Below are 14,605 nucleotides of genomic sequence, written 5' to 3'. Positions count from 1 at the left end.
AACCCTACTCACTAAATCTGCTGCCCCACAGATACATAATCCGTCTTGGACTGGGATGCCTCCAAATCTCCCCAGATGAACCTTTGATTCCATCTGTTCAAAACAAGAGTCTGGCAAAAGCTTTTTGGCATTGCAGTTTCGAGGGGAACAACAGGTATTTCTCATAGTTGCTGCTGCTTTTGACTTGTTAACCAATGTAAACTACTTGGTGGAAATGACCACTATGTCAATTTAGTACATCTAGTACCGTTTGTCTAAAGAGGCTTTTGGTTATCATTCCAAATGAATTCGGTGCCTGCACTGAGAAGCCTGAAGACCTCTGAAGGCAGCCCTGTTTAGGGAAGCTTTTAATGTTTAACAGACCATTGTATTTTAATATTTTGTTGGAAGCCACCCAGAGTGGCTGGGGAAACCCAGCCAGATGGGCGGAGTATAAATTATTTTTATTATTACTACTACTACTACAACAACAGTAAATCTCAAAATTTTTTAAAACCTATCCAAATCTAGCACCCCTCACCCCTCAAGGTGACCTTAAGTCGCCTTCCTTCCTGTGTTAGAAACTCAGATATATAAGCTAGGTGCAGAAAGACTCCTTAAATCAGACATGGCCAAACTTGGCCCTCCAGCTGTTTTGGGACTACAACTCCCATCATCCCTAGCTAACAGGACCAGTGGTCAGGGATTATGGGAATTGTAGTCCCAAAACAGCCAAAACAAGAATGTCAAGTTGCCGTTTTGGGGCCAAATGGCTCAAAAGTCTTATTTTCCAAACGATGGACTGGCTGTGATCGATTCTCAGTTAAATGTCTGGCAAGTTCAGAGGACTGACTTGAGCTAGGTTAAGAGCTTTGAGAACTGAAAAGTCACTTGATCCAGGGACAGCCAACATATAGGCCTATTCCGACCTCTTTTTCTTAGTGGGGACTCTTCCTGCTCAGGCTGCACAGAAAACACATTTTTGGTTCAATAAATTCACCCTGATTGTATAGATAAAATGTCCAGATCCAATGATCCCCAGATGGTGGAGATGTCAGGTGCCCTCCTGGCGCCCAGTCATCTTCAATTGGTCACAAGTGGTTGAAAGCCAGGCGCAAAATGTGCCTGGCTAATTTCGAACACTGCCGCCTTCATCTGTTTGGATTATTCTGATTATTCAGGAGTTAAACATCCCAACATGGATGAGTCCAGGTGTAGCCTCAACACCTTATTCTGTGCAATTTGGGGATAAACAGAGTCCCAAGCCGGAATTAAGATTGCCAGAAGAAATATCAACAACCTCAGATATGCTGATGACACAACCTTGATGGCAGAAAGTGAGGAGGAATTAAAGAACCTCTTAATGAGGGTGAAAGAGGAGAGCGCAAAATAGGGTCTGAAGCTTAACATCAAAAAAACCAAGATCATGGCCACTGGTCCCATCACCTCCTGGCAAATAGAAGGGGAAGAAATGGAGGCAGTGAGAGATTTTACTTTCTTGGGCTCCTTGATCACTGCAGATGGTGACAGCAGTCACAAAATTAAAAGACGCCTGCTTCTTGGGAGAAAAGCAATGACAAACCTAGACAGCATCTTAAAAAGCAGAGACATCACCTTGCCGACAAAGGTCCGTATAGTTAAAGCTATGGTTTTCCCAGTAGTGATGTATGGAAGTGAGAGCTGGACCATAAAGAAGGCTGATTGCCGAAGAATTGATGCTTTTGAATTATGGTGCTGGAGGAGATTCTTGAGAGTCCCATGGACTGCAAGAAGATCAAACCTATCCATTCTGAAGGAAATCAGCCCTGAGTGCTCACTGGAAGGACAGATCCTGAAGCTGAGGCTCCAATACTTTGGCCACCTCTAGAGAGGGGAAGACTCCCTGGAAAAGACCCTGATGTTGGGAAAGATTGAGGGCACTAGGAGAAGGGGACGACAGAGGACGAGATGGTTGGACAGTGTTCCCGAAGCCACGAACATGAGTCTGACCAAACTGCGGGAGGCAGTTGAAGACAGGAGTGCCTGACGTGCTCTGGTCCGTGGGGTCACAAAGAGTCGGACATGACTGAACGACTAAACAACAACAACAAAGGCCAAAGACAAAAGGAATAGAGGGGGCCTTTTTCTTGGTTTTTCTGTCATAGCCAAGAAGCCACAGCAGATAGGATGAAGGCCAAGTGTCTAAGTAGCGACCAGAATCCTCAAGTATCATCTTTATTTGGACTTCTAGAGGACTAGGAGGTTCCCAGAGACATTGTGGTGACAATAAAGAAGAACAACAGAGGCTTATGGCACCTTCGGGTGTCTTCTTCAGTTGTGTGTGTCTGTGCACGCTTATACAAAATGAAGAAATGCCAGGTGCACAGTCTGTATACAAGTTAAGAACAGTGACAACTCAAGGCGATAGTACTTGGAGATAACACAATCTTCCTGCCTTTACTGTGCTTACTTAACACTGTAGTGGGAGAGAAAACCTTGGACCTGATTGAGTCCTAAGTAAATAAAATCAAATTTACTGGTAAATTCTAGTTCATCTATTTCAGCCTTTGAAGTCCCGTCCCCCCCAAAGTGGAAAACAGTGTCTTTCAGGTCGGCATCGGAGCGACAGTAAGAGATAGGAATAATTGGCAGCTCTCCAGACGGAAGAATGCAGAAAGTGGAATCCTCGAAGGATCAGTATTTGGGAACCTGTTCTTTTAAACTTGTTCACACATGAACTAGAGTTCGGGGTGAGCTGTGAGGCAGCCAAGTTTGCTGGTGATACGAAATTGCTCGGGGTGGATAAAACAAAAAGGGACCGAGAGGAGCTTCAAAGAGACCTTTCCAAACTGAGCGGACGAGCAGTAAAATTCAGTAAAACACGTGTCTTAATACTGAATATCTTAATTTCACAGATATACTAATGGAGTCTGAACGGGCATTGAGTGAATTCCATGTTGGGAACCATTAGGAAAAGAGCTGAAAATAAAACTGCTGATATTATAACGCTGTTATAAAAATCTACGGTGCTACTGCATTCGGAATACTATGTATGGTTCCAGGCGCCTCAACTCAAAAAGGATATTGCAGACCCTGTCTGCCGAGGAAAAGCTTCAGCATGCATAGCACAGTGAAACAGGATAGATAACTTTTTTCTCCCTCAAGAGGTTGTGATGGCTGGCATGCTGAACACTGGAAGTTGATTTTTTCCTCGCAAAGCAATCAATGGACATCAATAAGAAACGATCCTGTTCAGAAGCCAGTCTTCCAGAGAACTCTGCTTGCTGACCTGAAAGTCGCCGTTCTCCAAGCTTCAAAGGGAGACCACACAGAATTGCTGAACGAGGATTCACGAGGAAAATTTGATTGAATTTATCCAGCACTCAATCTAGTGTTCACACATGATCTAGAGTTCAGGGTGAGCTGTGAGGCAGCCAAGTTTGCTGGCGATACGAAATTGCTCGGGGTGGATAAAACAAAAAAGGGACCTTGCTTGGCAGAGGGTTGGACTGGATGGCCCTTGTGGTCTCTTCCAACTCTATGATTCTATGATTCTAGTGCACGGCTTTGAAAGCATACACCACAATAAATATGTTTGTCTTTCAAGGTGCCACAAGTTGAGTATGCAAGTTCATGTGTCTGCGCGCTTGTAATAAATCAATCTAGCCACACCTCTGAAACTTGTCACATTGCAGAGAAAAGTTCTGCTTCTCTCCCTTTTTTGCTGCAAAATGCAAACGTCTGTAGAAAAGAAACATTCGGGCAAAATAAAGCCCATGTTCTCCTACCGCATACATGTCTCAGTGTAGTCAGGGCCCAGTGAACTGCAACGAGCCCTAGCCACTCTTGGAAGGAGAGGAGCGAAACTTAAACACTAATAAATTTCCAAAATGCCAGCCTCAGCTGTCCTTCCTTTATTTTAACTCAATGCACCAACGGCAGATAATGTTTGGCCTTTCATAATGACCTTAAGCAAACGAAGACATGCGTAAAACGCAACCAACTCCTTCATATTTGTACATTTTATAGGCTAAAATGTGGCACTTCTCAACCTCCAAGCTTGCTTGCCCACCTACTTCTTCCCACATTGGCTACTGGGAGACTGGTTTGGAATGGAATGTTCACAAACACTCTACCTGCTTCAGGGAAGGGTTGTCAGCAGAAGCACTGCAAGCAGATATTGCTGCTTCTGTGAGGGAAGGGGGAAAGTCATTTGGGTTGGGAGAAACCTCGCGCAGAACCTGGAAACAGGAGACCCTATGTCCTTTCGCAAGACCAGAGCAGGGAAGTGGCTCCCAAGCAGGCAGGAAGACTGAACGCCGAGCGGTGGAGTGGGAAGGAGGAGTCCTAGACGGTAGAGAGGAAAAGGGCAAGGTGCCCAGAGTGGTGAAGCAGGATGAAGAACAGGATGAAGAATGGGTGGAGACAGAGGTCTGAAGGAATACTGAGCTGGGGGGAGGAAACGGGGGTGGGGTGGGGTGGCAAGAGCTGAGAAGAAACTCTTCTCAATAGAGAAAGCTGTGTTCTTTCACAGGAATTGGACAGGTAAAATTTTGGAGGGTGGGCGAAAATGAATGGGGGAACCAAGGAGAGAGGGTGGGGAATTGAGGAGCGGGCTGCATGTTACATCCTGATTCATGCTAACCAGCCTGATCTTTAGCTGCCGGATTCTACCTGATTTAATAAATGCAAGAGAGAGCCTTCATTTTAAATAACATTTTGTTCTCACTGAAAGGCCGAGGGATGGAAACAATGTTCAGTAGAGGGTGACTGTTCTACTGAACTCTAAAGGACAGAATCACAGAACTGCAGAGTTGGACGGGACCACGAGGGTCATCTAGTCCAGCACCCTGCAATGCAGGAATCTTTTGCCCAACATGGGACTCGAACCCATCACTCGAGTCTCATGCTCTACCAGCTGAGCCATTCTGAATACATAGGGTTGTTCTACTCAAGAGTGGACCTGTTGAACTTAACATACCAAAGTTATTTATGCCTTCCAGGGCTTTTTTTTCAGCCAGAGCCCACAGGAACTCAGTTCCGGCCACCTCTCAAGGAGGACAAGGAGACAACAAGGGAGGCAGGCTTTCGGGGTGAGATCTTTTTCTAGCCTTCTCCTTTCAAAAGGTCTACTCGGGAGTAGAACTAATATTGGCCAGAGCACGTTCTTAAAATCTTCTGTCCATATAACTTAGGGTGGTACACAGACATTTGAATTTCCCGGAAAACTCAATCAAGCGGAAGGCAGATTTAAATTAGGATTAGAAGAATATTTCAACTTCTTAGGCACAAGTGCAAAAAGTTCTTGTGCGTGGACAAGCAACTTCCTGGGACAGGGGTCAGCAAACTTTTTCAGTGGGGGCCGGTCTACTGTCCCTCAGACCTTGTGGGGGGCCGGACTATACTTTGGAAAAAAAAATATGAACAAATTCCTATGCCCCACAAATAACCCAGAGATGCATTTTAAATAAAAGGACACATTCTGCTCATGTAAAAACACCAGGCAGGCCCCACAAATAACCCAGAGATGCATTTTAAATAAAAGGACACATTCTACTCATGTAAAAACATGCTGATTCCTGGACGGTCTGGGGGCCGGATTTAGAAGGCAATTGGGCCGCATCCGGCCCCCGGGCCTTAGTTTGGGGACCCTGTCCTAGGACTTCTCTAGCTCTGAGTGGGTCTCCAGATCTAGATTGTTTGCTACCTGTTTTTACAGAAAAGCTTTCATAACATTCTCTGCACTTTTTAATTTTATTTTAACTGGGGTAGTGTTTAATTTTTCCATTTTTGGAAACACAATAAAAATCTTCCACCCTTCCTCGCACCTGTTCCAACCACACACACACACATTTCCCAAAGCACTGATGGAGGCAGGAGACTCTGTCTGCCTCATACACCTTTATGGCACATGATCGATTTCGCTGTGCCAAGCAAGTCACATTGAACTCTTCCAAATTAATCCCTCTGGCAAACACAGCCTGCACAGAAGCAGCTGCCAGCCTATTGCCTTCCCTTCCTCTCCACGCCAGCATCAAGTCCTGCAGGGACCAAACCTGATGCAGTGGCAAAGCCCAGGTTGTTGCCATCTCCCAGTCCGTGAGCAAGGAAAGCTGTGCCAACGAAACACCCTCACTCAAAATCATCACAGAACGGCAACAACATTAGTCTCAAAGAGGGATTGGCTTGCGCCTGGCCTCAGCTTTAAAGCCAGCGTCCAAACCTGGGCTCAGCCCTAAAATAAATGTGACGATGCAGGTGAGCCTCAGAGTATATTTCCAATGATGATGGGATTTGAGAACTACACCTCTGGAGGAAGAGAAGGCAAAAACTAAACATTGCTCCCTTTGGCTTGGGCAACACCCCTCCCCTCCCGGCTTCATCACATCTGGAGGGAGAGGGCAAAGTTGGCTTCTCATCTTCCAGAATAGCAACGAAGAGAACGAAAGCAGGCAGACAGCTACATCCCAAGGGTCTGTGACCCAGCAATAGCATCTGCAACTCACCCACCCTCCAGCCAGTAAAGAAACCTGCAATTTCCCTCTGAGATGTATAACAGAAGCCCATACAACCATTTGCTGTGCAGAAGACATGTTGTTATTTTGTGATATCTCCTGCCCTCCTTTTTCATAACCAGCCAAGCAGGCAGATTTTCTTCAAGGGGGGATCTTCTCCATCAACTCATCTGGATCTGAACCCCTCTTCTTAGAAATACACTAATTGGATGCAGTGCCTGTCATTTTCTTATCTCTCTCTCTCTCTCTCTCTCTCTCTCTCTCTCTCTATATATATATATATATAATTTCGACCCAATCTTGGCGTTCTGTTTCCTGGAATGAATGAACAACCGAAGCAGTGATTCACTTTGGCGACTTTCAAACCCAACAGCTAAGAGCTCTTTTTCCAACATTGAGCAGAATTTTATGTTTTGAAATCACAGCAATGAACTAAGCCCATATAAATCGACGAACCACAACTACCAGACTCCAGAGAAGGGGCATAAAGAAAGAAAATAATGGTGGGACATGACAGCAGGTCCTAAACAGAGCTGTGCCAGCTGACATCAAGAAAGCCAGAAAGATTTAAGGGAGGAAAACTTAAGTCAATGGTGAAGGGGTCTCAAAGCTTCAGACACCCTGACATTCAACACCGTTCACATTCACATTCGCAATGCACAGTCTTTCCCCCCAAATATCCTGGGGACTGCCGTTTGTTAAGGGTGCTGGGAATTGTAGCTCGGAGAAGGGTAAACTGCCGTTCCCAGGGTTGTGCTCTTGTGGGCACCTCTTACCGCAGGTATTTCCTCTCCCTACACTTGGTTGCAGCAGGCGGGAATTCACTCTGCACGCGCTCAGAGGCGCTCTTCTTCCTTCACGCCTCTTCCCCTGCTCCCAGCTGCCAGCAAATCCCAGAGACTAGAAAGTAAAGGCGGCGGCTGAACCAAAACGGGACCCCCACCAAAACGGGACCCCCAACCACCCACCCTCCTCCCCACCGACTGCTGACCAACCTGCAGCTCGCACCAGGCCACCTCGACGGTGGTCTCGGTGTCCAGCCCTTTGTACACGGTCTTGAAGGAGCCGCGTCCGATCTCGATGTCGAACTTGAGGAAGCGGCCGTCGGGGGACGTGGCCACGGCGCGCGTCTCGGCCTCTTCGTTCTCCTCCTGCTCCCAGTGGTCGCGCTCGGTGGGCGGCTGCGACGGCGCGGCCTCGCGGGGGCTCTCGCTGCCCGCGGATCCCGGCGCGGGCGCGGCAGGAGCGCAGGAGGGAGGCGGCGGCAGCGGCGCGCCGGCCGGAGCCACCGCCGTCGCCGCCTGCAGCTCCCGTCGGGGCGCGTCGGCGCCGTCGAAGCCCCTGAGCGCCGCCAGCTCGGCCGAGCTGCGGCGGCTGATCTGGTAGTTGGAGCCGCGGCGGCCGGACAGCCTGCGGCCGCGGAGGCGCACGGCTTGGAGCGCCTCGTCGTCCAAGCCGCAGCCGGCCGGGTCCGCCGCCCCCTCGGGCTGGGCCACGAGCGCTCCGGCGCCCGAGCCCGGATCGGGAGCCCGCAGCATGAGCATCGGACGGTGAGGCGAGCGGAGACACCCGAGACGGAGAAGGAGCGCCTGCTGACTGAGCCCGAGCGCCCAGCGGCCGCTACGTGCGCTCCGGAGACCAGGAGGCGGGAGCCGCGGCACCGCCCCCTCCAGGCACCGTCCTGCGGCCGCCGCCGCCTCCCCGCCTCTCCTTCACCCGCCCTCCGGCGCCTTCCTCCGCCCACCGCCGCCCCTCTTCCAAGGTAGAGACCCGGCACCTCCCCACACTCGCCCGGCGGCGCCCCTCCCCAAGCTGCCCAGTACGCGCCGCCGTCCAACTCCCCACGCGCACCACCCGCCACCCCTCCTGGCTTGGGCGTGGATGCTTCTACTCGCCCATCCTAGACGGGAAATTGGTGGCGGGGCTTCCACGCGAGTTTGGGGGCTGGGCGCGCGGGGGAGGGCTGTTTCTTGCAAGGGAAAGTGCTTGCTGCGCCCCCCCCAAATGAACCTCCCCCCCAAAAAAATCCAGGGCGCTTTCGTTGGGAAAAGCAAACCCGCCCAAAGCCACCTCTAACCCACAGTCGCCTTTTGCAGACGCTCCAAGTGTCCCTACTTTCCAGGGACAGTCCCAGATTTACAGAAGCCGCCCCAATTTCTGATTTGATCCCCGAATATCCCATTTTCAAACAGGGTGTCTATTTTCATCATCCGAGAAATGTTGGCGGGCATGGAAGTTATGGGGGCCCCCCTAGCCAAAGAGATAAGTAACAAGACAGCCTTTAGAAGACACCTGAAGGCAGCCCTGTATAGGGAAGTTTTCTAATGTTTAATTGTGGTTTTTTTATATGTGTTGGAAGCAGCCCAGCATGGCTGGGGCAATCTAGTCAGCTGGTGGGGTATAAATAAAATAAAAAAATTTTTTATGAATGTTGGAAGGCATTGGAGAGAAACACCACACAGTTAGGATTGTTAATGAACTTACACATTGTTGATACAGGACTCAATTTGGAGGGGGGGGGGAACACAACATGTGGTAACATTTATCGCAATAGAATGATGGTGGTTAGTGCTACATTAAAAATGAAAATAGTTCTATACAATATGTTCATTTGGTCATGTGGTATTTACAGATTTTACAAAAACACACAGAGACGTAACACACACACGCACACAAATTTGTTACTTTGCCACTTCAGGGTAAGATGCAGCCATGAAATAAATAATGATAATTAATAAAATAATGTGTTGGAAGCTGCCACTGTGCAGCTTCCAACACATAAAACATTGTTGTGGTTAAAATAAATAGTAATCATTAATAAAATAATGTGTTGGAAGCCGCCACTCTGTGCAGCTTCCAACACATAAAACGTTGTTGTTGTTGCTGCTGTTTAGGATGTCTCTTTTCATCTGAGAAATATTGGAGGGTATGGTAAGTGCTTGCTCTACGTACAAAAAAAAAAACCATTAAAATTCAGGGTGCTTTCTGTGGGAAAAGCAAACCCACACAAAACCTCTTCAAACCCACAGGTGCCTATTGCAGGGAAATGATGAGTGGTCCTTCTTGTGACCATTCATTTCTGGTTTTACAGTATAAGTCATTGCAGAGACTGGGGGGGGCAGCGTTGGGGGGGTTGCAACAGAGGTCCTCTCCTCTGTATTGTGGACTGTGCCTGGCCGCCGTTTTATCTTCAGAGCAAGCAGCACTGAATGGGGTGGTCAGGCAGAGGCAAGGTTAGGGGGCAATGCAGGGCCAGATTTAGGTTTGATGAGGCCCTAAGCTACTGGAGGTAATGGGGCCCTTTGTATGTCCAGCTGTCCTTTGTCAACAAGAAATTTCCACTGTTTTTGTGTTGAATATATGCTATATGGTAATTTATGGACCTAATGGGTATCTAAAGCCATTTGCACTTAACAAAACATGTATTTTATCAAAGTAATTGTTGAACTGAAATACAATTAAGAAGTCAATGCAGAATGTAGGCACCCTATATATAGAAATGAGCAAACCAGTGATATTTTAGGGAGCAGGCTAGCAGCTAGAGCCCATTACTTACATCATAGGAGCCTACACAGCACAAAACACTGTTGGGAAGTGTAGTTTCCCAAGCCAATCTTGGGAAGTGTAGTTTGTTAAGGGTTCTGGAAGGTGTAAACTATTTTTCCCAGGATTCTTGGGGGGTGGGTGGCATTTGCACTTCAAATGTTTGGTGTACATGCATAACTGAGCGGAAGGTTGTACTCAAATCTCCAAAATCACGCTGCAAAATTTGTCTTTGACGAACGCTGGAGAGTGTGATGTAGTATAAAGAAGAGAGTGTTTCTATTTTTTGTTTTTATTTTTGCAATTCAATCTTGATTGGTTTAAAATCAACTCATACACACACAAGCTTTTAATGTTAAATAGATTATTGTATTTTAATATTCTGTTGGAAGCCACCCAGAGTGGCTGGGGAAACCCAGCCAGATGGTCAGGGTAATAATAATAATAATAATAATAATAATAATAATAATAATAATATATTATTATTATTATTATTATTATTGAAAAAGAAAAAGGAAAGAAACAATACATCTCCTACAAACAAAAAGAAATAGAACAATACATAACAATTGCACAAAAATATTCCAGCCATCAACTTCCGACTTCCTTGATATGAGGTCTTTGTTTCCTTAATTACTTGCCTCTATTTTTTCAGTAAACTTTATTAAATCTTGTTTGTGTTCTTTATACCTTTTTCAATTCTGAGAGTTATTCAAAGCATTCTAAAGTTTTTATATGGGGACGCTGTTCTTTTAAATATTGTCTATAGATCTTCCATTCCCTTTTAAACTTTTGGGTCAATCTATCTCTGATCTTTTCCGTTCCATGTATTCAAGCATTTTTACTTGTCACTCCTCTTTTGATGGAATTTCATCTCCTTTATCTTCCACCCCTTGGAAGAGAGTGCTTCTGAGCACGGGCAGAGCGCGCTTCCCTTATTCCGCTGCCTTCATATATCCAGGATTGATAGGTTTCCAGACAGCTTGACCCCCATTCGGAATTGCCTCCATCCTTGTAAGATTGGGATCTTAGAAATCTTCAGCCAGGAACAGGAGTCCCTCAATATTCTTTGGAAATCGGAGGCAGAAGCTGAGTGCCAATACCCTGCTCAAGATCATACAGAAAGCTAAAGAGTGTTGAAATGCTTATTGTTGCGAAGCAAACTAGTCCGAGATACACTTAGCTGGGAGTAAATCCTGCTGGTTTCTGGACTAATGTGCATGGGGTCAAGTTGCAGAGCTCCTAGGAACTTAGGGAGTTGCTAGTTTATACAAACTCATTGGTTGTTTTCTTCGCTGACTGGCAATGGCTTGCCAAGGTTTTGGGCAGGAATCTCTCCTCCCAGCCCACCCTGGAGATGCCAGAGGTTAAATCGTTGACCTTCTACATGCATGGCAAGTGCTCTACCTCTGATCTTCTCACTCCAAATTCCTTGGCAGGAATCTGGGCTCACAAAGCAGATTTCCCCTCACCTCATCAAGAGGGCGACCCTCTTGCTTTTTTCCGCTTCCCCCTGTAGCATGTAGCTTGGATCACTTGCTTGAGTTACTTGTGGCTACTGCCGTGCAATGGGAGGGGGAGGGTCAACCTGGTGTTAAAAGGTATTCATTTCAACTCGTAGGTCTGCCTCCCCATGATGGTATGACTGAGATGATAAAGGTCTAGTTAAGATAATCTTTTATATGCCTGTTGTCTTTGTCCATGGGGTTTTCTTGGCAGGGATACTGGAGTGGCTTGCCAGTTCCTTCTCCAGGTGGATCACGTTTAGTCAAAACTCTCCACTATGACCTGTCCATCTTGGGTGGCCCTGCATGGCATAGCTCATAGCTTCTCTGAGTTATTCAAGCCCCTTGGGCTCCTTGATCACTGCAGATGGTGACAGCAGTCATGAAATTAAAAGACGCTGGTTAAAGCTATGGTTTTCCCAGTAGTGATGTATGGAAGTGAGAGCTGGACCATAAAGAAGGCTGATCGCCGAAGAATTGATGCTTTTGAATTATGGTGCTGGAGGAGACTCTTGAGAAGATCAAACCTATCCATTCTGAAGGAAGAAGATCAAACCTATCCATTCTGAAGGAAATCAGCCCTGAGTGCTCACTGGAAGGACAGATCCTGAAGCTGAGGCTCAAATACTTTGGCCACCTCATGAGAAGAGAAGACTCCCTGGAAAAGACCCTGATGTTGGGAAAGATGGAGGGCACAAGGAGAAGGGGACGACAGAGGACGAGATGGTTGGACAGTGTTCTCGAAGCTACGAACATGAGTTTGACCAAACTGCGGGAGGCAGTGGAAGACAGGAGTGCCTGGCGTGCTATGGTCCATGGGGTCAGGAAGAGTCGGACACGACTAAACGACTAGACAACAACAAGATAATCTTTGAGGTATTTCTCATCACCTTTTAATAAACAATTGTTATTTCTTTTAGCGACCTGGGGAGGCCCCAGGGATAGTTGCAAATTCCTGCATGGCAGTGGGTTAGACTAGATGGCACTCAGAACACCTTCCAACTCTGCAATTGTATGGTTCTCAGTGGCTTGCTTTCCAGCACCACCTCGAGAGACTTCCACCTCTTCTTCTTTCGCTCTTCCAGTTTTTTGGGGGTGTGCCTCCCCTCCACCCCCTCCTTCTGTGCTGATCTGCTGCGCATGTATAATAATATATAATAATAATTTATTATTTATACCCCACCCATCTGGCTGGGTTTCCCCAGCCACGCTGGGCAGCTCCCAATTGAATATTAAAACACAATACAGCATTAAACATTAAAAAACCTCCCTAAACCGGGCTGCATTCGGATGTCTTTTAAAAGTAGGGTAGTTCCTTATTTCCTTGACATCTGATGGGAGGGTGTTCCACAGGGTGGGCCCCACTACCGAGAAGACCCTCTGCCTGGTTCCCTGTAACCTCACTTCTCGCAGGGAGGGAACCGCCAGAAGGCCCTTGGAGCTGGACCTCAGTGTCCGGGCTGAACGATGGGGGTGGAGACCCTCCTTCAGGTATACTGGGCCAAGGCCGTTTAGGGCTGGGGTTAGCAAAAATTTTCAGCAGGGGGCCGGTACACTGTCCCTCAGACCTTGTAGCGGGGGCGGACTATATTTGGGGGGGGGATGAACAAATTTCTGTGCCCCACAAATAACCCATAGATGCATTTTAAATAAAAGGGCACATTCTACTAATGTAAAGACACACTGATTCCTGGACCATCCGCGGGCCGGATTTAGAAGGCAAATGGGCCGGATCCGTCCCCCGGGCCGTAGCTTGCCTACCCATGGTATAGGCCCAGGGCTTTAAAGGTCAGCACCAACACTTTGAATTGTGCTCGGAAACGTACTGGGAGTCAATGCAGGTCTCTCAGGACTGATGTTATATGTAAACTTTGCGTTGCACAGTGTTCCGGATCGCGCTTTCTTGGCCTGAGAAGTGGGAGGCTGGAGAGCGAGCAGCCTCTGGCAAAAATGAATCAGAAATCAGGTAGACCAAAGATTTAATAAGGAATGTGTGGAATTTATAATTTACCTTAAAAACCATGTAAACAAGTTAAAATTGTTGGTAGGATTGGAATAACACTTGTAGTTTAATGGTGAATTTTGGATATACTGTAATGATGTAAAAGATTTGGATTATTATAAAAGATGCAGGAGAAAAGAATTAACAAAGGGACCTACAAAGGGGAGGAGGGAAGTCCAGGAGATTCTTTGGAATCTTGCTTTTATGTTGTTGTATGTTGGATATGTGATTGTAAAAATTTAATTTAAAAAACCAAATAAATAAATTTATTATTAGAGAGAGAGAGAGAGAGCAGCCGCAAGAGTGTATTGAGAAGGTAGACCAGAATCTTCTTCCAGCATTCAGTGATTCCAGCAAAAAAAAAAGAGGCCAACTTCACACAAAGCAGGAAGGAGGAGATAAAAGGCCAGGCTAGACAGGACACCATTCACACAAGCAGCAATTCAATCATAGAACCATAGAATCGGAAGGGAACACCAAAGGTCATCTAGTCCAACCCCCTGCAATGCAGGAACCTTTTGCCCAAAGTGGGGCTTGAACCCATGACCCTCATGCTCTACCAACTATGTATGGGGTTTTTTGTTTTGTTTTAAAGCAAATAATAGGTGCAGGGCATCTGAATTGAATTGAGACACTGGGAGCGGGAGATTTAGCCTTTTGGGACCCTTCTGCATTCCAGATCCAGAAAGGGGAGGTGGAGCCGCTGATTTTGATCTGCATTTGAGGGGAAGCTCTATCCCGGATGAGAATGGGAGCTTTTCTTCCAAAGCAAAGGAGCAAAAACCCTCCCCATCTAGACCAGGACTGCAGCAGGAGGCAAAGGGTTAATGCTCCCTGCCACCACTCCCATCAGGGTCCCAGTCTGAGCTGGCGGCTCCTCAAACTGCCAGTTACATCAAGCACATACTGTACAAGACAACCACCCATGGAAGTTCTTAATTGTGTGGATCCAGGAACCTTAGCCTGACCCAGCCAATGACCTTGGTAAAGTTATGGAGCTTTAAGAAGACATGAGTGCTTAACGGTCCACCTCCTTCTGGGATGTGGCCAGGTCTCTGCTGGGAGAGCTGCTCTCTCAGGCT

General features: G+C 47.0%; 1 protein-coding gene across 1 annotated transcript in view; it reads right to left on the bottom strand.

Annotated features, from left to right (window-relative positions):
• Positions 1 to 8,106, bottom strand: part of WNK4 (WNK lysine deficient protein kinase 4) — a 56,144-nt gene extending 48,038 nt beyond the window's left edge. Inside the window, exon 1 of the mRNA XM_035135485.3 lies at positions 7,469 to 8,106. Within this exon, the coding sequence (XP_034991376.3) occupies positions 7,469 to 8,017 (549 nt within the window). The 5' untranslated portion in view covers positions 8,018 to 8,106. The remainder of the gene's footprint in view (positions 1 to 7,468) is intronic.
• Between the last annotated feature and the right edge of the window lie 6,499 nt (positions 8,107 to 14,605).

The sequence above is a fragment of the Zootoca vivipara genome, chromosome 12 (genome assembly GCF_965207765.1).
Source record: "Zootoca vivipara chromosome 12, rZooViv2.hap1.1, whole genome shotgun sequence".
Lineage (NCBI taxonomy): Eukaryota > Metazoa > Chordata > Lepidosauria > Squamata > Lacertidae > Zootoca > Zootoca vivipara.
This window is presented reverse-complemented; position numbering and strand designations above follow the sequence as displayed.